Consider the following 23271-nt stretch of genomic DNA (forward strand, 5'->3'; position numbering starts at 1 on the left):
CCTTCACCACTGAATTCCACCAAACTTCAAAGAAAAACTAATTCCAATTCTTCTCAAACCAGTCAAAACAATTGAAAGGCAGGGAATCCTCCCAAACTTCTATGAGGCCAGCATCACCTTAAGTCCAAAATTAGAAAAAAAATTCAGCAAAGAAAGAACCAATATCCCTGATGAACATAGATGAAAAAATTCTCAACAAAATACTAGCTAATCGAATCCAACAACAAATCAGAAAGATCATTCACCAGGATGAAGTGGGATTTATCCCTGCTATGCAGAGATGGTTCAACATACGCAAGAAATAAATATGATACATCACATTAGCATATTGAAGAATTAAAAAAATTTGATTGTCTCAATAGAAGCAGAGAAAGCCTCTGATAAAATATAACATCTTTCATGATAAAAAAAAAAAAACTTAAGCAAATTGGATATAGAAGGAACATTCCTCAACAGAATCAAAACAATATGACAAATCCACAGGCAGCATCACATTGAATGGGGAAAAGTTAGAACCATTTCCATTAAGATCTGGAACCAGACAAGGATACTCATTCTCACCTTTCCTATTTGGTATCTGAAAGCTTTCAGCAGAGTCATTAGGCAACAAAATGAAATCAAAGGGATATAAATTGGAAAGGAGAAAGTCAAATTATCCCTGTTTACAGACGACATGATCCTATACATAGGAGAACCAAAAGTTTGGTAAAGTTGCAGGATACAAAATCAATACACAAGAATCAATACACAGATAGCTCCACAGCTGAGAAATATCAGTAGCATTCACAATAGCTACAAAAATTTTAAATACCTTGGAATAAGTGTAACTAAGGATGTGAAAGATCTCTACAATGAAAATTATAAACATTAAATTAATAGAAAACAAAAAAATGGAAAAATATTCCATGTTCGTTACTTGTACTCCAATCTTTATTGCAACTCAATTTAATATCTAAGATATGGAATCAACCCAGATGTCCATCAACTGATGACTAGATAAAGAAATTTTGGTATATATACACTATGGAATAATACTCAGCTGTAAAAAAGAAATCTTGTCTTCTGCAACAAAATGGATGCAACTGGAAACCATTATGCTTAGTGAAATAAGCCAGTCTCCAAAAGACAAATGTTTTCTCTGACTTGTGGTAATTAATATACTGAGCACAAAAATAATGTAGTGTATATGAGTGAAACTGACATTTTTTAGATTTGATTATTGTTTACAGCCCTTTTCTATACTCTTGAGGAACAGTGGTTTTTCTAACTACTACTTGGTCAATTCTTTATTTGGTGGAGGATTAAGCTTGTGACTATAAAATAAACTGAAAATATTTCATTGTAAAAATTAAAATAAAAAATAAGAAATGAAGGAGGAGGGGGGAATGGGATCATGGGCAGGAGGGAGCATAGGGTGGGAAGTATCACTATGCTCTTTAATCTGTAAATCTCTTAAATCACCTTATATAAATAAGATGTTACAGACCGGTTTAAAGCCATTTACAGACAATTGTATGTTACTCAGTAGCTCACAGCTTTAACTTGTCTTGTTCTATGGACATCCATATGCAAGAGAAATTGGACTTTCAGTATCTTCTCGGGTAGAACTAGGGTCATGACTGAAAGTTGGGCAGATAGAAGTATTGTCTCTAAGAGTGTAAGAACTTTAAAACAATCCACTGGAATTACCTGGCTGGGGAGATAAGCAGCTCAGTCCTCAACAGTAGGAAATTTTTAGCTTTGGGTTACATGAGTAACATCAAGAGCTCTGAGGAAGACATTTCTGAGTTTAGTGGAATATTACACAAGGTCAGTGTTTCCCCTAGTACCTTGACCATGGCATATGTGTGGGATGACTAAAAGAAATTTAATTGGTGTATATTTATTAAGTTTGTATTATATCAATAGCAAATAATATGCTTTAATATATTAAGGTAGCACTGCTGGAAATATAAACATTGGGAAAAGATGTGCTTGATGATCTCTGAGATTATACAGTTGTAAATCTAAAATATCAACCTGTAAACAAAACCCTCACAAGCAATTTAAACAAAAAATAAATTCTAGGACAAAGGGAATTTGAGTATTTGGACTTTGGTGTACAGGTCAAATCCCATGAAACCTTTAGTTAAAAATGAAAGACTTATGCCCCAGGTAAAGACCTATCCTGAAACTATATTCAACATGGCAGTTTGGTGACAATGAAATTGTTCAGATAGTTTCAAAGCTTGCTGCAATGGAATAAAGCCTGTATGTTTCAAATGAATGCAGAAAGTAATGTGTACCCACCAAAAAAAAAAAAATTCTAATGGCATCCCCTTTATCCACGAGCACTTCCAAAGCCACTCCTGGCAAAAGGAAACGGTAGGACATCTTCACACTGCTCTGGTCCTCTGAGACCATGTCTGAACTATCATGGAAACACTATCCCCTCTACTATATATCGTATTTGGAATATAATGTAGACTTCTGCACTGGAAATCATGGATGAATATTTATTTAATTCATGTATAAAGTTGACATGATAGTCATGATATTATAAATACAGGCACATTTTTTTTAACTCTAGGAATATCCAAAAATTTACTTCCTCTCCCCAGCCTGCTCCAATGAAATCCCTAATATTTGTAAAACAGAGATCTATGATTTTAGGAGAATCCACCTCAGCATTAAAATCATTCTTTCCATTGCCATTCAGGCAGGTCAACGAGCTTTTAGACAAAGGGTTGTGTGTCTGCAGCATTTTCATCCTATCCTTTGTTAGAATTAAATACCTCACCTGGGTACTTTGTATTCAGGTTATGATTTTGTTTCTCCTGCTTAATTCAAGTCAGAATAAACAACTGATATCTATATTCACATTGGCCTTCTTTAAATCTCTTTTAAGAGATGTCGCCAACCAAAGGACTCACAGAACCACATCTAGTGAAAAATGGACAGCTTCCCACAAAGTACAGATTGAAAAACTGTTCATTTATATCGATTTTCATGTAGGGAAAACATCATTAGCGTAATAACTCACGGGGTTGAGCACAGAGTGAACTGGACAAATTTCTCAAAATGACTCAGTTGATCCATTGAATATTCTCAGAGATGATCCAGACTTGGGAGCCTCTGCCATACCCACTAACACACATTGAGACAAGATGAAAATCAATTCAAAAGAAGAAAAAATGGGTAGTTGAAATTGATTTATCAGACTCACTCTGTTATTATATACTTGGAAAAAATAATGATTCACAACACAATTCTCTTGGTAAAATTTTCTATTTCTTGCTAAGAACACAGTTTAATTTACTTCAGAAATTGCATGATTTTTATTCAAATATATTTTCCTAAAATATAAATATTTAAATTAAGTTTTTATAAATGTAAGAGAATGTAGTTTCTGTTGATCTCCACACAAATATTAGTCCAAAACTTAAATGATGAAGAAATAATATTTGTAATGATTGTTTTGATCTGTCTATAAATATATAGTAGGATCTTTGCAACTTAGTCATGAGTAATTAACTCATACTTCATGTAGTACCGAGCACCTTAGATTACATTATGTTGAATTAAACTATTGGCATTAATTATGGATTTTAACATGTTATTTACAATACACAAGTATAATTCTCTTGTATAACAACATTCCAGTGATTCTGAAAATATAGAGAGAGTGCAAGACAATTTACAAATGCATCAAAGCTGTTCTACAGTATTTAAGATGGGATTTCACTCTTCAGCATTTTAAAATAAGCAATAAAAAGTCAATATCCTAAAGCTGTGTTTTCTAAAGCAATTTTCAAAAATGCGCTATCTTCACCAGAGGCCCATTGGAAGGGAGTCCTGTGGGTAAGTGGAAGGGATTCTCCCCTGGAAGAATCACAGTGAACATCAAAGTCTGCACAGGAGGCCAGCAGTACTGAAATCTGTTTAACATTATTTTAACTCGGTATTTAACAAAGATTTTCATTACCAAATCCCTACCCTGTTCCCACCCCTTCATAATACCTCTCAATCAATGTCCCTTAGAATTAGTGTCAAACAATACATATATTGGGGGAAATGATAATTTTAAATAAAACTTTGTAACTCGATTACAAATATGTCTGAATGGGCAACATCACATTCTTTTAAAGCAATTTCACTTTTTAAATCTCTTTGCATAGGTATTTGTTAAAATATGACTCTTAAAAAACATGTTAGTTTAACACAGAACACTTATCTATGTAAACTATAGGGGAAAGATGGATTAGAAATGCTTACAGAAATCTTAGAGCTAATTTTCAAGGTTTTAGAAAAGGAACTCCAAAATCAAATAATGGGTGCTATTTTCAGTGAATTAGTTTTGAAAGACAAAAGCAAAAGCATTAAATCAGAAATGTACTATATATACTCTGAAAATATTTTTGTAGAAAAATATCAGGTCATTATGTTATTTCCCTGGAATTCTGAAAGAACTGCAGATGCTAGCAATTGATTTGATTACAACACTGGGTCTATATGTAAAACCCAGAATCATCCAGAATTAAATAGGCTGCTCTATTACTCACTTGAAAATGCATGCATACAAGCACAGTCAGGAACAAGGGTCAATAAATTGCTCAGTACTTCTATTGGAAACCACAAAATGGGGATAATTAGTTAACCCCAACCACATGGGTTGTTTCATATATATATATGTATATATATATATATATATATACATATATATATATGAATCAGATGACAATCTTTTTTAAAAAATTCATAATTTGCTTTCTATAAATAAAGCTATCAGTCTTGGCCGTAAGACAGCAGACCTTGGTGTGAGTATAGTCCTAGAATGAATCACCTTTTGTGTACAGAACTCTTCGACAAACTTTGCAATTTAAGCAGTGTACCTTGGCTCAGATTCCTACAGTTTACAGCTCAGATAAGTATCTGATGCTTTATTTAATTCCTGCTCAGTATATGCTAATGAGAACACTTTGAAATCATTCTACACCATTGAAAGATAATTCGTTAAGAAAAAAAAAAAAGTAACAACTGCTTTGTACTTAAATAAAAGGTAAGTTTCCATCTGAAGTAGTTTTCTTTTGCTACCAAAGAAAGTCAACTCAAATTAGGAAGTAAATCACAATAAAAGAAGGGATCATTGTTACTGGGTGAGGGTGGAAGAAGGTGAAAATGTCCATTTCTCATCTGCTCAGCCCTTGCTTACTTGGGTGAGCCAGTTGCCTAGAAACTGGTATGATTAAGATCTGCACATGGATATCCTTAGCTGTCATTATCTAAAATCTATGCTGTCTATTTCCAATTGCCCTTATCTCGTTAGCCTTCTAATCTTCTAAAGTTTATTCTGCTATTTCTTGTGGCGTTTTCTTAGGATACCCCTTGTAGTTGCTGAAGCTGAAGGAGTCTGGGACAGTTCCACATGATTCCTGAGACCTGAAGCTGACTATGGCATGCTCCACCTGTGCTCTGCTCACTACAGATGGTATTTGACGTCACACTCTCTGGTGGCTTGCAGCCTTCCTCTTCTCAAAGGTACGTCGCCGCTCGGTTCAGGCCACCAAGCCCAGTCTTGTAATCTTAGCTGACAAGAAGGAATGAATGATGAAAACGATGGGCTTGGGGCAGGAGTGAAGGTCCAGTTGCTGAAATTTAAAAACAGAGCATGAGAGATATTAAAAGAATGCTTGATGCAGAATGGTAATTTACACATCAAACAAATCCATAGGCACTTCCTGCTTTTAAGTGTTAACTGGAGCAATTATGTTTCAAAATCATTGCCTCCAAAGGAGATAAAGGAGCACATCTTTGAACTTATTCTCTACATGTCATATTTTTTTTTTCTGAAATAGGTTCTGTGAAATTTATATATGCTAATTCCATAAATATTGATGTTGCCCTTAACTGTCTAAATAATTTATTTTGGGTACCACAATAGTGATTTTTAAGTTGGATCTGGGATGGCATGAAGCAGTACTTAATTTCTTATCTGAAGAGGAATTTTAAATCCTGGTTCTGATACCTTTTAGATGTATTATCATGGAAAAGTCACTTAAAACTCTTCTCATCCTATTAACTCCTGGGGTAATTATAGCATTTCATAAGCCACTGATTAGGATGCCCACTTTCCATATTGGAGGGCCAGAGTTCAAGCCCAGGCTCCATGTCTGATCCAGTTTCCTGTTAATGTGGGAGGCAGGAGGTAATGGCTCAGATGGGTTCCTGCCACCCACATGGGAGGCTCGGATTAAGTTCCTGGCACCTATTGTCAACCTATCTCAGCCCCAGCTGTTGAAGGCATTTGGGAAGTGAGCTAATAGATAGGAACTCATTCTGTCTGCCTCCCCAATTGATTAATCCATTAATTAAAAATGAGATGCTGTATGTGAAAACACCTTGTGAACTATAAACACAGAACCCACGCCAAGCAGCTGTTTCTTCCCTGTCCTCTGCTCTTCATTTGTCACATCACTGTGAGGACACTTTCTAAATTCTTCTAGTTTACCTAGTTCAAGTAAATCTAAGCGTTCTCAGTTCTCTTCTGCTGTCTCCAGCTTTGTTCTGATAGTGGCACTATAGGAAATAAGAGCAACCTGAGCATACAATAATATTAACAAAAATTGAAGGTATACTACTTAGGAATTACAGTGCCATGCTAAATATATTCTATATGTTTTCTTATTTCTCTCAAAAAAATCCATATCGGTGGTGGCACTGTGCCAGCACCCATATGGACACTTGCTTAAGTCCCAGCTGCTCCACTTCTGATCCAGCTCCCTGCTAATGCACCTGGGAAAGCAAGATGGCCCAAGTGCTTGTGCCCTTGCACCCATGTGGAAGACCTGGAGGAAGCTCCTGGTTCCTAGCTTTGGGATGGCCCAGCTCCGTCTGCTGCAGCCATTTGGGGAGTGAACCAGCAGATGGAAGATCTGTCTCTCTATAACTCTGCCTTTCAAATAAAATAAATAAAGCTTCAAAAAAATCGATATCAAGTAACTATTGCTATTACCCCCATTTTTTATATGATTTGGAGAATTTGTAAAAGTTTCTGAAATTGTAGATCCTATGTAAATAGAGATTGTGGATCCAGACACTCGAATGAATGTCTATCTGATGCTAGATCCAGGCTTAACCACACTATTCTAACTCACTAACACAGAGAGCAAATTTTGAAAGTAATGTTAAAGATCACCTACTTCAATCCCGTATTTTATGGATAGGGACACTTAGATCCAAAGACATAAAAGGACTTCCCAAGACAGTTGGTGAGGTAGTTGCAGACTCAGAAAGAGAATCTAGGTTTTGACCCCCAGTTTATTGCATTTTCTACAATTCATCTCTGCTCCGTTCACCACACAGGAAAGGCTCATTGGCTGCCTCCTGAGATTGCTTAACTACACACTGGGGTTCTGTGTCTGAACTTGAGCTTATCAACCTAATGTACTGGCAGTAAAAAAGTAAGTCCTTTCTGAGTCTTCCACATCAGGTCATAATTACAGGCAGAAAGGCTGAAATTTAGACATAAGTAATTTTTCTCATGGGCAAAAATAGCCTTGGATTTCTAAGCCAAGGATAAAACAGGAGACTGATTCTTGTTCTTTTCCTCTTTGCTAGAGAGTGGTCACCTTTAGGAAAAAGTACGCAGCTGGGTGATTGATTAGGGCAGCATCTGAACTACAAGTGTTCCCAGGAAAACAGACTTTCAGATCACTACTTTATTCACAAACTGGTAATTCAAGCTAGACTTATTGATTGAAATGCATGAACAAAATCCAATAAAATTCTGCAAATTCATTTTAAAGGTTAGAAAAATGATCAGCTACAAAATAGTTCTCAGCAGGTGAGTGCAGACCAGCAGGCAGCCAGAGGAAAGGGAATGGGTTGCCCGGCTGCCTGTGGTACTTACAGCAGGAAATCTAGCATTGTGCTAAAGCCAGGATGGTAGAGGATAAGGCCACCACCTTTGATCCCAGCATCCCATATATGTGCTGGTTTGTGGCCCGGCTGCTTCACTTCTGCTCCAACTCACTGTTAATGCACCTGGGAAAGCAGTAGAGGATGAACCAAGGACTTGGGTGTCTGCCACCCACATGGGAGACCCAGATGAAGCTCCTGCCTCCTGGCTCCGGCCTGGCCCAACCCCAACTGTTGTAGCCACCTTGGGAGTGAACTGACAGATGGAAGACCTCTCTACCTCCCTCTCTGTAGCTCTGATTTTCAAGTAAATAAATAAATAAATAGATCTTTAAATAACAAAGATTGATTTAGAACATTAGCACAAAACTTTGAGGCAAAAGACCCCAAGCCTCTGTTTAGTGGCCCTTTTGTTTAGGTGACCCAAGCTGGCAACCCTTATTGGCTTCTAGAAAATGACCAATCACATCCCACAGGAGAAATGACTGAAATCCCTAAGAGGGAGGGAGGGGTGGAGGGAGGAGGCACTGCAGAAAGGCCAGTAGCTAAATGGGAATTTCCAGCTTTTGCAAATTGCAGCGTAACTCTGTGCTTTCCACCTTCCCCATCCTTGTTACCAAAGTGAAGTCAACCAACATTTGCTGGCTAACCGTTTGGCTGGGGAGGCACCAAATGCAGAGAAGCTACTACCAAGCCAAGGACTTCTTTGAAGTTCTAGTTCAAGAACTTAAATGAGAGGCTGTCTTCCTGAGAGATGCCAAGCGGCACACTTGCTGGGAAAGCAGAATGGGTAGCTCTCACCCTTCTGTGTTGCTGAAGCCGTATACTTTCTCCAGATGGTGGTGTCAAGGACCACAGGAAATCATGAATTTAAACACATGGATGATTTGCATTGGCGTGAGAAGTACAAATGTTACCTTAAATGGTAAATTTGCTAATTTTGTTGGATATTTTTTGACAGTTGCCTCAAACTTGAGTCCCCCCGTGGGTCCCTTTAAGTGGAGGTGACTAGTTTCTGTTTCCCTGTTGTCTCAACCCCCACCCCTGCCATACCATCCCTTACTCCTGTCTCTTCGCTCTTATTCCCTGTGCTGCACTAAGACTTGCCTGGTGGCTGGGACTAGGTACTGGCCCTCCCTGCATTCCTGATACCTAGCATGAAGCTGAGGCTATGTTAGATGCTTGATATGGTTTTCAAATTGAATGATGCATTTTCAAGCTGGTATGTCTATCTGATAAGAATTTAATGCCAACTCTTTTCTTTCCTTTGGTTCAAATATTTATGTAATCTTCAAACAGAAAATGAGACTCAAGGAAAGAACTTTGAATGGATTAAATCCACTCACTTGTTTTTTCAAGAGGCCTGCAGGTACTCTGTTAATAATAAAATGCTTAATATATGTAAGGCAGCATTATATTTATGAGTCATTATAGGTTTGTTACAAAATGAAATACATGAAGTCACACTGTCTAAAGAAAAGTACACTTACAATCTCTCCTTCTTTGCCACCAAAATCTAAGTACAGCATCCTGATTCCGTCATCTGAGGACATTTTCAGTTTTTCATAAGGAGACTGTATGATTGTCTTGGGAAAGGCACCCTCTTGAGGTTCAGTGGTAATAGAAAATCCATTCTCATAATGTATGGTCAAACGGCACTCCTGGTTTTTGTAGGTGCAAGCTGAAAGAGAGCGAGAGAGCGAGAGACACACGTGACCAGTGGAAGTCAACCTACTTTCCCAGGCACTTTACTACTTTAAATGTTTTCAGTCCCAACACTGGTTAAGGCACAAATGGCTTATTAAATTTGAAAAACATATAATTTTTCATGGAAATATTCTTAGATTGGTTTTGGACTAGCCCCATGGAACTAAGGAAAATAAGCTGAAAGAAACTCCTGTTGCTGGGATTTACTGAATGTCACCTGGTCTCAAGGTCTTAGCTGGCTATCTGACCACACACAGGTACATAGGCATACTTGCCTTCCACTGGCCACATGGGCCTTGCTCCAACCAGAAAGAACAGACACTTGACTTGAAGTAAGCAACCTCTGAATCATTGCCATCCTCCGCCTGCTCCTCCCACCCATCTACACACACTCGCACAAGAAGTCATGTCTGCCATTTATTGAAAGCAGCAAGCATACCCTCATTACATGGCTAAAGTTAACAGATGTAACACATTTAAGAGATCAAGAGCGTGTGGTTTAAAAATAATCCAATTTTCTAATTGAAATGTCTAATCAAGCTTGTTTTAAGTATTAAAAGGAGTCTTTTATTTTCCATGACGAATCTGGGCCCTGGAAATGCAGCTGTTGCAGACATTACAGATGTGACATCTTCCACAAAGAATGCTATTTATTCCCACTGGGCCACATGGAATGCAGGGACCTCAGGAGTGCTAGCTCTGATCCAAATAGCAAGGCTAAAATTTCCAGGGCCTGTCAGGCACCACCCTTTAATCTAGGGTTCTTACTGTGTTCAAGAAAAGAATCTGACTCTTCAAGCTTTAGGTGCAGACACATGGCTACCACTGGCATCCTAGTTCCATTTGGGAAGCTTCATAAATATATAAAACCATCTATCAAAAAGCACAGGTTATTCAGTATCAAATTGGATTTTTTTTTTTTTTACTTCAGAAAACATGACATTGAACCTGGCAAGTCATGGACTTAGGCCTTGACTTAGGCATAGATGATCTTCAGGAAACCAGGAAGGAGGTGGAGGCGGGGGAGTCAGAGTGAAGGGCAGTGCAGATTGACAGCTCACTCTGCATGATCATTACTTCCACTCAGCATCCTAATAACACTGAAATTAACTTTCTCACAGACTCTTGGAACGGGCACTCTTAGCACAATTTTGGAGGCGATAAAGGAAAGCTTGGAGAGGTGAACGTCACTACGCAGGCTGCTCAGCCTTCAAAATTCAAGCTCTTTCCCTCTGTCCCGTGTATCTTTCTCATGCCTTGGCACTGCAGATAGGGAGAGATGTGATGACGGTCCTGGGGAGAGCGTCTCATGAATAATGACTGAGTGTAGGGGGTAAAATGTTGGTCTCTAATGCTCACTAAATGAGGCAGCTTTTAATCAAAGCTCTGATGAAACAGACACCCCTTTCCCTGACACTGCAGGCCTCTTTCAACTTACAGTACAGGATGATTTCTTGAAAAAGTGTGCTAATAGGTTTGTGAGCCCCCCTGGAAACAGCCTCTGGACGCTGCCATCTGCCACCCTTCAAGCCCGATGTGATCCGTGACTCTGACATGAGGTAGTGGTGGCTCCTGTCTTGGTACTACCTGTTTAGTACTCTTCACCCGCAGAATCTGTTAGTGAATGAGCTCCAGCAGTGGTTTCTTGTTCCTTTTCCTATGTTTAAACTTTAAAGCTCTGCCATCAGATATTCTGAAGTATCTGTGATTATTTTAATTCCCTTTGACCTCAAGTGGTATTTGTGGCCTTTATGTAATGGAATCAGTTATCTAAAGATGTTCTCAATCTACAAAGGATAAATTGAACACATTATCAAGTTAATTGAAGCTCTGATTAAAACAATAGCCCCTTTCCCCAACTCCCTGTAGGCATCTTTCAATTTGTAACTGGCTTGCACCTTTGGCTATTTCCATAACTTCTTGTCTCCCACCAGCCAGCTAGCTCAGTTCACAGAGTTATTTGTTAGTCTCCTCTGGCTAATCTATCAAAGCCCTCATCCATTTTCCTGTCAAAACAGAGTTCTGCTTACCCAGAGACAAGGATATTACAAAATTTGTAGAATGTAAACTAAGCCAAATCTATGTGGGCATCTTTTTTCTTTCCCAGAACACTCCTGAAACGTGTTGCATGGAACCTCAATTTATTTGGCCATACACATGCAGCATCATTAAATACAACACTGAAGTGACTGAAAAGCCTTTTTCTAATTCTTGGGTTCAAAACTCTAGTCTTTCTTGCCATAAAGAATAGGCATGACAAAAAATAAAAGCTTCTGGGTAAGTATTTAGGCTGGCAGTTAAAGCCACAGGTTAGGATGCCTGTTCCTACATAGGAGTGCCTGGGTTCCCAATTCCAGTTCCTGGCCCCCACTTCCTGCTAATGCAAACTCTTGGAGGCAACAGGTGATGGCTCAAGTAGTTGGTTTCCTGCTACCCATGTGGGATACCTAGACAGAGTTCCAGAATCCTGGCTTTGGCTTCAGCAGAGTCCCAGCTACTATGGACATTTGGGGGAATAGTCAGCTAGTAGAAGGGAACTTTCTCAATTTGTCTAGGTCTGTCAAAGAAATAAAATAAATTTTTAAATTAAAAGCTTCCAGGGCACTCCCAAGAGGATTTCAGCAATGAGAGAAATATTTGGAGGCACTGATTAATTTCAAAGTAATTAGAGAAAGACAACGATTATCTTGGATATGCCCATGCAAAAACCTTATGAAACTTGTGGTTTTTCATGTTTGCATGAGTAGAGGAAATCTGGAGAAAGCTATGATGTGGTATGTAGGTTCATCTAGTGGAACACCCCTGGGTGCCTTAAGAAGTCACAGTCTTGTACAATATTGCTTAGGCATCAGTTCCTGGGCCTGCAGCATCAATACCCCCTGGGCTCCTGTTAGATGTGAATTCACAGGCTTCACTCTACAGCTGCTGAACTCAAACCTCTCAGGGGTGGACCATCAGCAATGGGGCTTTAGGCAAGAAAGCAACCCTGAGACAGTCAAAATTAGATTTTCTGGAAGTCTGTTGTTGAGGATGCCAGGTAGTCTGTCACTAAAAGCCCTGTGTCTACAGGAGCCCCAGGAGAGGATGACTGTATATCTCAGAGCCAGAAATTTATCATAGATATTAGGATCCGGAGCAACTGTATTACAGATACTGTTCACTGCACATTGTACTTTCTGATAAAGAATACTGGATTAAATACAGAATTTACTTTAGTAAGTATATAAGATTTTACAGCATGTATTTTGTTTATAATGTTACTTTAAATTCATATCACTTTTCCAGCCTTTTATTTTACCTTTGTCCTATTAAAACAATTATTTATATTTCTGTATTTATATACATAGTACAGATATCTATCATTTATCTATCCATCTGCCTATCTCTCATCTATGCACTTGTATAATGCTATGAATATTATTTATCACAGTAGCCTGAACAGAATTGTTTGTTGGGTCACTGGCATGAGTAAGAATAGCCATGACTTTGTAGATGCTACAATGAATGAAGAATGGATCTCATGTGAAACAAGCTAAAGTCAGTCATTCATTAGTTGTATCATCTTTGAAAGTTACTTGACCTTTCTAAAGAATTTGCAGGGGGCTGGCACTGTGGCATAGCAGGTAAAGCTGTTGCCTGCAGTGCCGGCATCCCATTTGGGTGCCAGTTCAAGTCCTGGCTGCTCCACTTCTGATCAAGCTCTTTGCTATGGCCTGGGAAAGCAGAAGATGGTCCAAGTCCTTGGGTGCCTGCACCCATGTGGGAGACGCAGAAGAAGCTCCTGGCCCCTGGCTTCGGATTGGCGCAGCTCCAGCCATTGTGGCCAACTGGGGAGTAAATCAGCGGATGGAAAACTTCTCTCTCTCTGCCTCTCCTTATCTCTCTGTGTTAACTCTGACTTTCAAACAAATAAATAAATCTTTAAAAAAATTTTGCAGGGTTGGTATTTTGCACTACAGTTAAGCCACTGCTTAGGATGCACCACACCCTTTATCAGAGTGCCTGGGTTTAAGTCCAGACTTCTCTGTTTCTGATCCAGCTTCCTGCTAATGTACACCCCATCCTGGGTTACAGCAGATGATGCCTCAATTAGTGGGGTCCCTGTCACCCATGGGAGAGATGGAGATTATTTTGGGTTCCTGGCTTTGGCCTGGTGCAACCCTGGGTGATGCTGCCATTTGGGGAGTGAACTAGTGGATAAAAGATCTCTGATTCTCTGCCTTTCAAATAAAATTAAAATAAATTTTTTTAAAAGGATCCCTACCAGTTCATCCTTTAGTGTTCATTCCTTTAGGTAACAAACCAACTGACTGTCCAAGTTATTAATTTTCCTTGACTGAAGATGGGATAAGGCTTTTTACAAGTAAAACCTTAGGTTACATTTTAATAGAACACACAATGCATTTGTTTAGAAGAATCTAAGTTTACATCTGGAATTGTAAAGACCCCAAATGCCCAAGAATGGATATTGAGGCTAGGGTCAAGTAGAGAGTATGTCTTTCCCATGATGGAGTGCCACTTCTAGCCCACAGCCTGTAGTACTCACCTGTGGTTATTTCAGTAATGAGTTCAGCTGAGTTGTGGCAACCCTGTACTATACTCCTCGTCCAATGAGAGAGGTCCCTGCTGATTTCTGCCCTGAAGAGATGTGTTTCAATCCCTTGTCTGGTACCAGTTCGCGTTGCAAAAGACAGATCCGCACCAACCGGGGGTGATCCCTTCCCTGGACCTGAATGGACCAGCCTAGAGAGGGGTGGAGGAATGAGAGAGAGAGAGATTATCAAAATGAACACCATTTTATCCACCTGGCATATCATCTCATAAAAGCCCAAATTGGTGCTGACGATTTGTTCTCATTTTTCTGATTTGGAACCGAAGATGTCCACCAGCCCCTACTCTTCACCATGGTTTTCTGTATCTTCTCTCCAATGGTAGAGTGGGATTAAGAGAGCACCCAAGAAATGTGCATCTGGTTGAATGTACAGAGGAGTTGAATAATATGACTTTAACCTGTATAAATTGAACCATACCCAGTTACAAAGAAAAAGAAATAAGGTATAGGAAAGGATTTAAACACGGTGCTTTCTTTTTTTCCACCATTCTATTCCTGAGAATGCACACAAGTATGTCTGAGTATCAGCATGAGATGGAAGAGTGAATCTACCACTTTCAGAGCTAGACTTAGTTCTTCTGTGCCTTCTGTAGTGTGGAGCACCTGGCTGCACTGAATGTACTTCTGAGCATGCATATTATTTTTTCCATGCAAGAAGCCTTCAAGTGCAAGCAAGCAACCCATGCTTCAACTGAGGCAGCAATCTGTGTATCTGTTAGAGCTTGAGAAAGAACTGGCAGTTCTGGACTTCTTAAGACATGATAGGGAAATGGACTTCAGGGGATATTCAAGAGGAATTTTACAGCATAAAATTTTCATGCTGGTTTTAGAACATACGCTCAGCATAAAACTTGACTTCTATATTAAATGTTTTCAGAAAAGCCCCCTTAAAATGTGAAAAATCCAAGTGCTCTAAGCACCATCTTGTGAGTTGGCCGTGGTTCCTACTTCTCATTGTCACCTTTAAATACTCATGTTCCCTCTTGCTTCTTGGTATCTCACTCTCTTCTTGGGAAACTCTCATATCAATCATTTGCAGGGTAGCAGAAGTATAATTTAGTAAATGTTCCTGCTGTCCAGGGAACGTGCGTTTCCATCCTTATCTTTTAATACAGAAAGCGACACTTCACCATTTGCAAGAGAAATGTCAGGTGTCTATCCACATCGTGGCTAGGAAAGTTATTAGGCAAAGGGCTTACTGCTTTTAGAATAAAAATTGCACAAAGGAAATCCACAATCTTTATTTTTTCTTGTAAACCTAAACACCACAGAACAAAATCACCAGTGTAGCAGAACATATGATACAGCCTTCTGAATTTCTAGCAGTAAATTTGTTGGCTAGCTCCAGCTTTTCTTCACTTACAGAGTTGGAATCAGGCAGGTGGGAGGGTATGCAATGCCAACTTGAAGACCAAGTTGAAAAGCATTTTGGTTGCATGATTCACTGAAGATATAGAAGTTTCATGGTATCTAGTAGTGCATAGGCCAGAGTGAAGGGAAGCAGCTGTTGGTGTGGGTGCCCACACATAGGACTTTCACATGTAGAGACTCCAGCTCGGGAGTGGGGAGGGCATTGAGCAGAACTGACTAGGAAGCTGCTAGGGGATTCTGCATTAGGTCAGGCAGAAGAAAACAGAGATCATTTCTCTAAAATCTAATATAGGTTTTAAAGGAATTGAGGGTCAGGTAAAAACCTAAGAAAAGGTACCTATAAGAAACAGTGTATAATGTGTTCTTAGTTGCTCAAATTTTGATACTAAAGGTGTTTAGATTTTAGTTGATTTAAGAAATCTATCTAGCTTTTTAAGAGCTGTTTCAGTTGGGCACAGTTAGAACACTGCTTGTTAAACTCATCAGGGACCCTGAATGGGGACACAGGTTTGGGACATACAAAAAGCTGTATGAGAACCCCATTATCAGGGCCAGAGTTGCATTGCAGTGGCTCAAGTCGCTGTTTGTGATCCCCTTATACCATGTCAGAGTCCAGTTTGAGTCCCTACCACTCCGCTTATGACCCAGCTTTCTGCTAATGCACCTGGGAGGGCAGTTGATGACAGTCCATGCATGAGGGCCCCCAGGAAAATCTGGAGACGGACCCTGGCTCCTGACTTTAGTTTGGTCAAGACCTGCCTGTTGTGGCCATTTGTGGGGGTCAACCAGTGGATGAAAGATCTCTCCCTCTGTTGCTCTGCCTTTCAAACAAAACTCTCTCTCTCAAAAAAAAGAACCCTATTGTTAGACATATAGATTTTTATTGAACATTTATTTTGTATTAGAACTTGGCTTTAAAACTGTAAAGTACATTGCAAGTATGCCATGCTGCCAGTATTGGGCCTAGCATTCTGGTGCAGGAGGTGAAGCTGCCCTCCTGCAAGGCTGGCATCCCATGTGAATGTCCATTTGATCCTGGCTGCTCTGCTTCCAGTCTGCCTCTCTGCTAATGTGCCTGGGAAGGCAGTGGAAATATGGCCCAAATGCCTGAGTCCCTGCCACCCACATGAGAGACCTGGATAGAGTTCTGGCTCCTGGCATTGGCTGCAGAGTTGAACCAAAGGATGGAAGATTTCTCTTTATCTTTCTATAATTCTGCCTTTCAAATAAATCAACAAGTATTATGAAAAAAGTTTCTGGAATGTAGAATTTAAAGCTAGTAAATAATGAATCACACATAAAGGTAGTGCTGTAAAGATTAAATAATCAGCTGGCACCGCGGCTCAATAGGCTAATCCTCCGTCTGTGGCGCTGGCACACTGGGTTCTAGTCCCAGTCGGGGCACTGGTTCTGTCCCGGTTGCTCCTCTTCCAGGCCAGCTCTCTGCTATGGCCTGGGAGTACAGTGGAGGATGGCCCAAGTGCTTGGGCCCTGCACCCACATGGGAGACCAGAAGCACCTGGCTCCTGGCTGCAGATCAGCACAATGTGCTGGCTGTAGTGCGCTGGCCGCGGCAGCCATTGGGGGGGTGAACCAACAGCAAAAAGGAAGACCTTTCTCTCTCTCTCTCTCTCTCACTGTCCACTCTGCCTGTCAAAAAAAAATTAATAATAATCAACAACTCTACCTAGCACAGAAACGTGCATATAGTTAATACTCAACATATTTCTAGCCCTCACCCCACCCTCCATTTTCTTTTTTTAACAATGCTATTCCTATTCAACAGGATTAAAAATAAAATGTAATGAAATATGAGGTCTTTAAAAACTTCATGGAAAATGTATATAAAAAATAGATTCTATTTTTTGTACCAAAAACTAACTTATATTTTACTTTTTCATTTATATTTTTATTATTTGAGAGGCAGACAGACAGAGAGCTCCCATCAACTGGTTAGTTTGCCCACTAAATATCTGCAAAGGCCAGGCCAAACCTGAGAGCTGAGAACTCAATTCCCATCTCCCATATGTGTGGAAGAGACACAACCATTTGAGCCAGTACCTGCTGCTTCCCATGATCTGCATGAGTGGGCAACGGGAATCAGGAGCCAGAGCAGGCACTTTAATGAGAACTGGCACGTCAACTGCTAGACCACACACCCTCACTAACTTATCTTTCAATTCCATTTCTCCACGAACCTTTTGAAGTACCCTTGTCTTTAGAGAATTTAATTCAGTACTTGCCAAATCATAGTTGCACAAGAACTGGCTCCCTTATGCCTTCCCAAACTGGTCTTTATTCTCTAGCCCCTAAATTTCTATCCCAAGGATCTCTACTCTGTCACAACCCAAGGCCAACACCAATACACTGTAGAAGAAGCAGCAAAGTAAAAAAGAGATGTACCACTCTCATGGAGAGTGCCATTTGTGAATTTCCTACTGTCTCTTGATTTTTCCCAAGAGAGACCATAAGATTGAGTCCAACAATAACAAAAAATACAATTTGTTAGAAAATTGACATTTGAAGTGTGAATTCACATTTGGTACATTCAAATTTGAGTAGAAGGAATTAAATTACAACAGAACAAAGCCAGATGAAAGCCCAGGAATCAGACTGACAAATACCATGCATAGGAGTCCTTCATGGAGAAGCCCCGCCCGCTACAGCAATGAGGAGAACGGACTCTGGGGGAAGGACCATTGGTGTTCTTTGCTATTCACCTCAAAGCTAAATTCTCATCGATTAAAAGACAAGGGAAGAGGACGAACGGATTTTTGAACTAAGGAAGCATGAATTATCTAATATTTATTAAGAATCAGTTGATTTGCCATCTTTGGAATAACAGACATGTTAAATTATGTGTTCTTCTGCAGATATCCATATTGGTTTGGTGAAATGCACAGTATTTTATGTAAACACTGAGAGAAAGCAGATTGTGTTTTCTGCTGCCCAGTGTGTATACTGGTAACACACTGGGATATATTCTTCAGGTAAAATCACATGAAATACATCAGATATCCCAGATAGGCTTATGATGTGCATTTTCTGGATGGAGTATTACATAGACCTATAAAATCATTATACATATGCTATGTGTAAATGTAGGGAAATTAATGTACATATGCCTGAAACTTCGAGCTCTATAACTTGACTATGTAAAAGAAAAGCTTGGGAGCAAATCCATTACAATGTCAAGCAGTTTTAAGGTTATTTCTTCTTTGAGTCTTAAAATATCCTTTAAGAAACATCCTATACCACTTAAAGATTAATTTCAAAAAACTATGAAACTGTATCGAATTTGTACATGTTGACTCCATGTGTCATACATGTTTTGTTGGTGTACTTGTTTACTGTTAATGAACATTCAGTGTAGGAATACTGGATGTGCTCATATATGCCCTCCCACATTTGTTTGTGTCTGGGTTATTCTAAATCATCCAGATCTTGCTCTTACCACCTAATATGTCCAGGCTGTGACTCTGGAATAGCCCTTCTCAGAAGAAGTTAATTGATCCACAGGGGAGGAAACCTACACCTGTGACCTCGTTGTTCTCTTACACTAAACAACTGGCCTCTACCAAGTGAGAGAGCAGAGATGCTGAGACCTGTGAGTTGAAGTTATAGGATATTTTTGGAGTTGGGGGTGTTTTGAGGGTCACAGAGGAACTTCCAGCCCTATTCATGTCCATTGTCCCCTCTGTCCTCACCTGGAACATAAAAATCACTAACCCATTCATTCATTTATCAATTAAGATTTCACAATTCACCAGCTGATACATTCAATAAACATTCAGGCAGCCCTGTAGTGGACTGAATTCATATGTTCCTAGCTCCCAGTATGACCAGGTTTGGAAACATGGCCTACAAGGAGATTATAAAGGTTAAGTGAAGTCCTAAGGGTAGTGCTTTAATCCACAGAACCAGGTGCTGTAAGAGGAAGAAGACACTGAAGACCTCTCTCCCTCTATGTGTTCTCAGAGACAAAGGCAAGTGAGCACTCAGCAAGAAGGCACCACCTGCGGGCCTCACCCAGAATCAACTTGGATAGCCCTGTAATCTTGAGGTTCTAAGCTCCAGAACTATAAGAACTAAATTTCTGTTGTTTTAAGCCACCCAGTCTGTGATATTTTGTTATGACAGCCCAGGAGACTAATAAAAACACATACTCTAAACAATTCTGTCACAAAATTTTCCTTTGGATTGTCAACAGTAAAAAGCTGGGATGATACATAGAAATGTGGATATTCACCAACCACTATAGCACTTCAAGGAGGACAGACAGAGAGCTGGCTGCTTTACAAATCATGGATTCCAAAGTGGGGAGGACACTGGACAAGACAAGATCAAGATTCTTTCTCCTCTTGTGTTATGTGGGCCACTCTGGTGATAGGAGTGGCAGCTAGTAGGAAGAGACGGAGGTAAATAGTGGGATAATTTAACTTGCACATATGCTGAAATCTTTCCCTCGAGACGAATTTGCACTGGTGCATTGGCACATTGCCAACCCCTAGACCATAAAATAATCTTGGAAACTGTGTTCCATTAGTCTGCTCACTGAGCATCTCTATTCTCTCTGCTCAGATAGCTCACAGGCAACTCAGAATGCAGACAAGCAAAAGCAATATTGCATGAGGCCCTTAAGATCTTAAGAACACACTACCTGGGGCTGGTGTTGTGGAGCAGTGGCTAAGTCATTGCCTGTGATGCTGGCATCGAATATTGTAGTGCCAGCTCAAGTCCCTGCTTAGCTTTTGATCCAGCTCCCTGCTAATGTGCCTAGGAAACCAGTAGAAAATTGCCCAAGTACTTGAACTCCTGCAACCCATGTAGGAGACCCGGTGGTGTTCTAGGTTCCAGTGTCAGCCTGGCACATCCTGGGGAGTGAACAGATGGAAGATCTTTCTTTTTCCCTCCCTCTCTGTAACTCTGCCTTACAAATAAATAAAAATAAATTGTAATAAAAAGAGGACTCACTACCTGGGTTCTAAGTTCGATAACCACAGGATCCTCAAAGAACCATGTCCATTGTCCATTGTAAAAGCCATCATGTTTATACTGAGTCAAAATTCTACTCAAAAGAAATAGTCATTTATATGAGAAATTCAGAATCCAAAAGAGAAGATTCCTAACAATGCCAAAGACAATAAGAGTCATTCTTAAGCTGTCTACAGCACAGCTGGTTAAAGATAGAGGCGTCCCTGCGTCTTCAGGCTCCCAGAAGGCAGTAACATTCCGAAAGGAGCTCCTTGCCATACACCAAGGTCTGGGAAGGACTAAAACACAACATAAATAAATGAAGCTCAGGGGGACTCTTTGGGGGAACCAGGGAACTAAGCAAGAGGTGGGAGCACTAAGAAGTGCAAATTACATCATAATTTTCAAAACACAGATTCTATGACAGTGTTCCCAAACAAGAGTCTGCTTTGAATTGCTTAAATAATAATTTTTGGTTTTGGAAAGGAGAAAGTATTGTTCATGGAGCCTATATGGCCTTCCTACATTCAACAGTTTCGCTTGGAAACAAGATGACTAGCAAAGTAGTAGATAAGGTGAATGCTCAGTATTGTGGCAAAATTTCCTTCAATATTCATTTGCATTTAAAAGTAGTCAGTGTTGGATACAAAGTTTGCTTTGTAAGTGAGTGTGGCCTTCATGGATCAATTTAATTAGGGATACGGTTAGAGCTATGTCCTCAGATGTATCCTGCTAAACATTTTCACCAGTGACTTGCATGGAAGGTTGTAGACGACACAGGCATCAAATCAGTGGATGGTCCATGACTAGGAAGAGGAAACAATCAGGATGTGAGACAGTTGACCACTGCAGTTAGAGCTAAAATACCAACAACACTAGAACAGGGCAGATACAGTGTAAAAGCACCAATGGAAATATGGTTGCTGATTGGCTCAATCCAAAGCAGCCAGTAACACTGATGTGAATTTAATCTGCATACTGGAACTAAACAGATGATAGTCCTATATTCTGTACTGTTCAGACTGCACTTGAAATACAATATTCATTCCCAGGTAACAAGTGTCTTTAAGAGAGAACTTGGGGCTGGCACTCTGGCCTAGGAGGTTAAGTCACCTCCTGCAACACCGGCATCCCATATGGGTGCTGGGTTGGTTCAGGGTTACTACACTTCTGATAATGTGCCTGGAAAAAGCAGTGGAAAATGGCCCAAGTGCTTGGGCCCCTGTACCCATGTGGGAGACCAGGAATATGATCCTGGCTTTGGACCGGCCCAACTCTAGCCATTGAGGTCACTTGGGGGTAAACCAGTGGATGGAAGCTCTCTCTCTAACTCTGCCTTTCAAATAAAATAAATCAAACTTAAAAAATCTTAAAAAAAAAAAAAAGTTCCTTTGCTTTAGAGAGTGAGAGAGAATGAGGGTGAGAGAGACCTTGATGTTTTTGTGCCATAATCTCTTTCCCAGTCTAATGAAGCCTGTGGTCCCCTAATCTGAGTAATGTGTGCAAATGCACAAAATAAACAGAATTACAAAGGAAACCAGTGATACTGAACACCACTCTATACAAACACATTACATGACACCAAAACACACCATCGAAACCAACTTCATAAAGAGCATAGTTTTGAAATATTTTGTCTTGAAAATAGAGAACTTTGGGTAGGAATGGAAAAGAGGACGGGCTAAACATAAATGCATGTGATATCCGTGGCAGTGTCCAAGCACAGGCCACTCAGGGATTTCCCAGGCATGCTCAAGAACCTTCTTCCCTGGAGAATCCACGGTTTCATTTTGCCATCCCTTGACCGTGGCCCACCCAGGGAGAGCCACACTTCGACAGATGCTTTGCTGGCTGAGAGTGAAGGTCAGGCAGGCGTGTTTCCAGCAAAGCTGAGGCCGCTGGAGCTGGTCACCAGCTGGTGCTCTGTAAAGGCTGTTGCGTATTTGTCAGCACTGCCAGTGGCTGGGTAAGAAGCTGCTGGGGGAAACAAATTTGCTGTTGACACGACAGTGATCTACTGGAACTCAAGACCAGGCACATCGCCAACTGATCTGCTTCTTGATGTAGGTACCCTCCCCCCTGGCTTCCCATACATTTATCCCCCTCGTATATGATCAACACTTTAACTTTCTTTCTGTACATCTTCAGGGTAGAAGCCTGGTCTCACTGTGGATTCCAAGGTGTCTAGCACTCTCCCAATACATGGTAGGCGTTCCCTGAATGTTGGCTGATTAACTCCATGGTTTTCAAAAACATTTTTCAAATGAGAGTGTGAGTTTGAGAAAAGAAAGTATATACACACACATATACACAATTGATCTATTTTGAAATGCCTTGAAATCAGGGCCACAAGGCCTCCTAACGGACTTTTTTTTTCATTTTCTTTTTTTGTAGACCACACTTGGGTACACATTACTGCAGCCAGATTCTGAGAACTATGTGTCAAGTGAATGTCCACAGAACAAAGATTTTAGAAGTCAGGGTCAGTGCTGTGGTGTGATAGGCTAAGTCTCTGCCTGCAGTGCTGGCATCCCTTACGGGTGCCAGTTTGTGTCCTGGCTGCTCCACTTCCAGTCCAGCTCCTTGCTCATAGCTTGGGAAAGCAGTGGAAGATGGCCCAAGTGTTTGGGCCTCTGTACTTGTGTGGAAGAAGCTCCTGGCTCCTGGCTTTGGATCAGCCTAGCTCTGGCCATTGCAGCCATGTGTGGAGT

The 23271-nt window shown here is 40.3% G+C and overlaps 1 protein-coding gene across 1 annotated transcript in view; it reads right to left on the minus strand.

Annotated features, from left to right (window-relative positions):
- Positions 1–3248: 3248 nt before the first annotated feature.
- Positions 3249–23271, minus strand: part of SNTB1 (syntrophin beta 1) — a 291356-nt gene continuing 271333 nt past the window's right edge. The window contains exons 6-8 of the mRNA XM_002710756.6: positions 14150–14346; positions 9387–9577; positions 3249–5627 (exon numbers count right to left, since the gene is read on the minus strand). Coding sequence (XP_002710802.2) covers positions 5535–5627; positions 9387–9577; positions 14150–14346 — 481 coding nt within the window. The 3' untranslated portion in view covers positions 3249–5534. The remainder of the gene's footprint in view (positions 5628–9386; positions 9578–14149; positions 14347–23271) is intronic.

Source organism: Oryctolagus cuniculus, chromosome 6, assembly GCF_051225735.1.
Source record: "Oryctolagus cuniculus isolate XC-2025 breed Fujian yellow rabbit chromosome 6, ASM5122573v1, whole genome shotgun sequence".
Lineage (NCBI taxonomy): Eukaryota > Metazoa > Chordata > Mammalia > Lagomorpha > Leporidae > Oryctolagus > Oryctolagus cuniculus.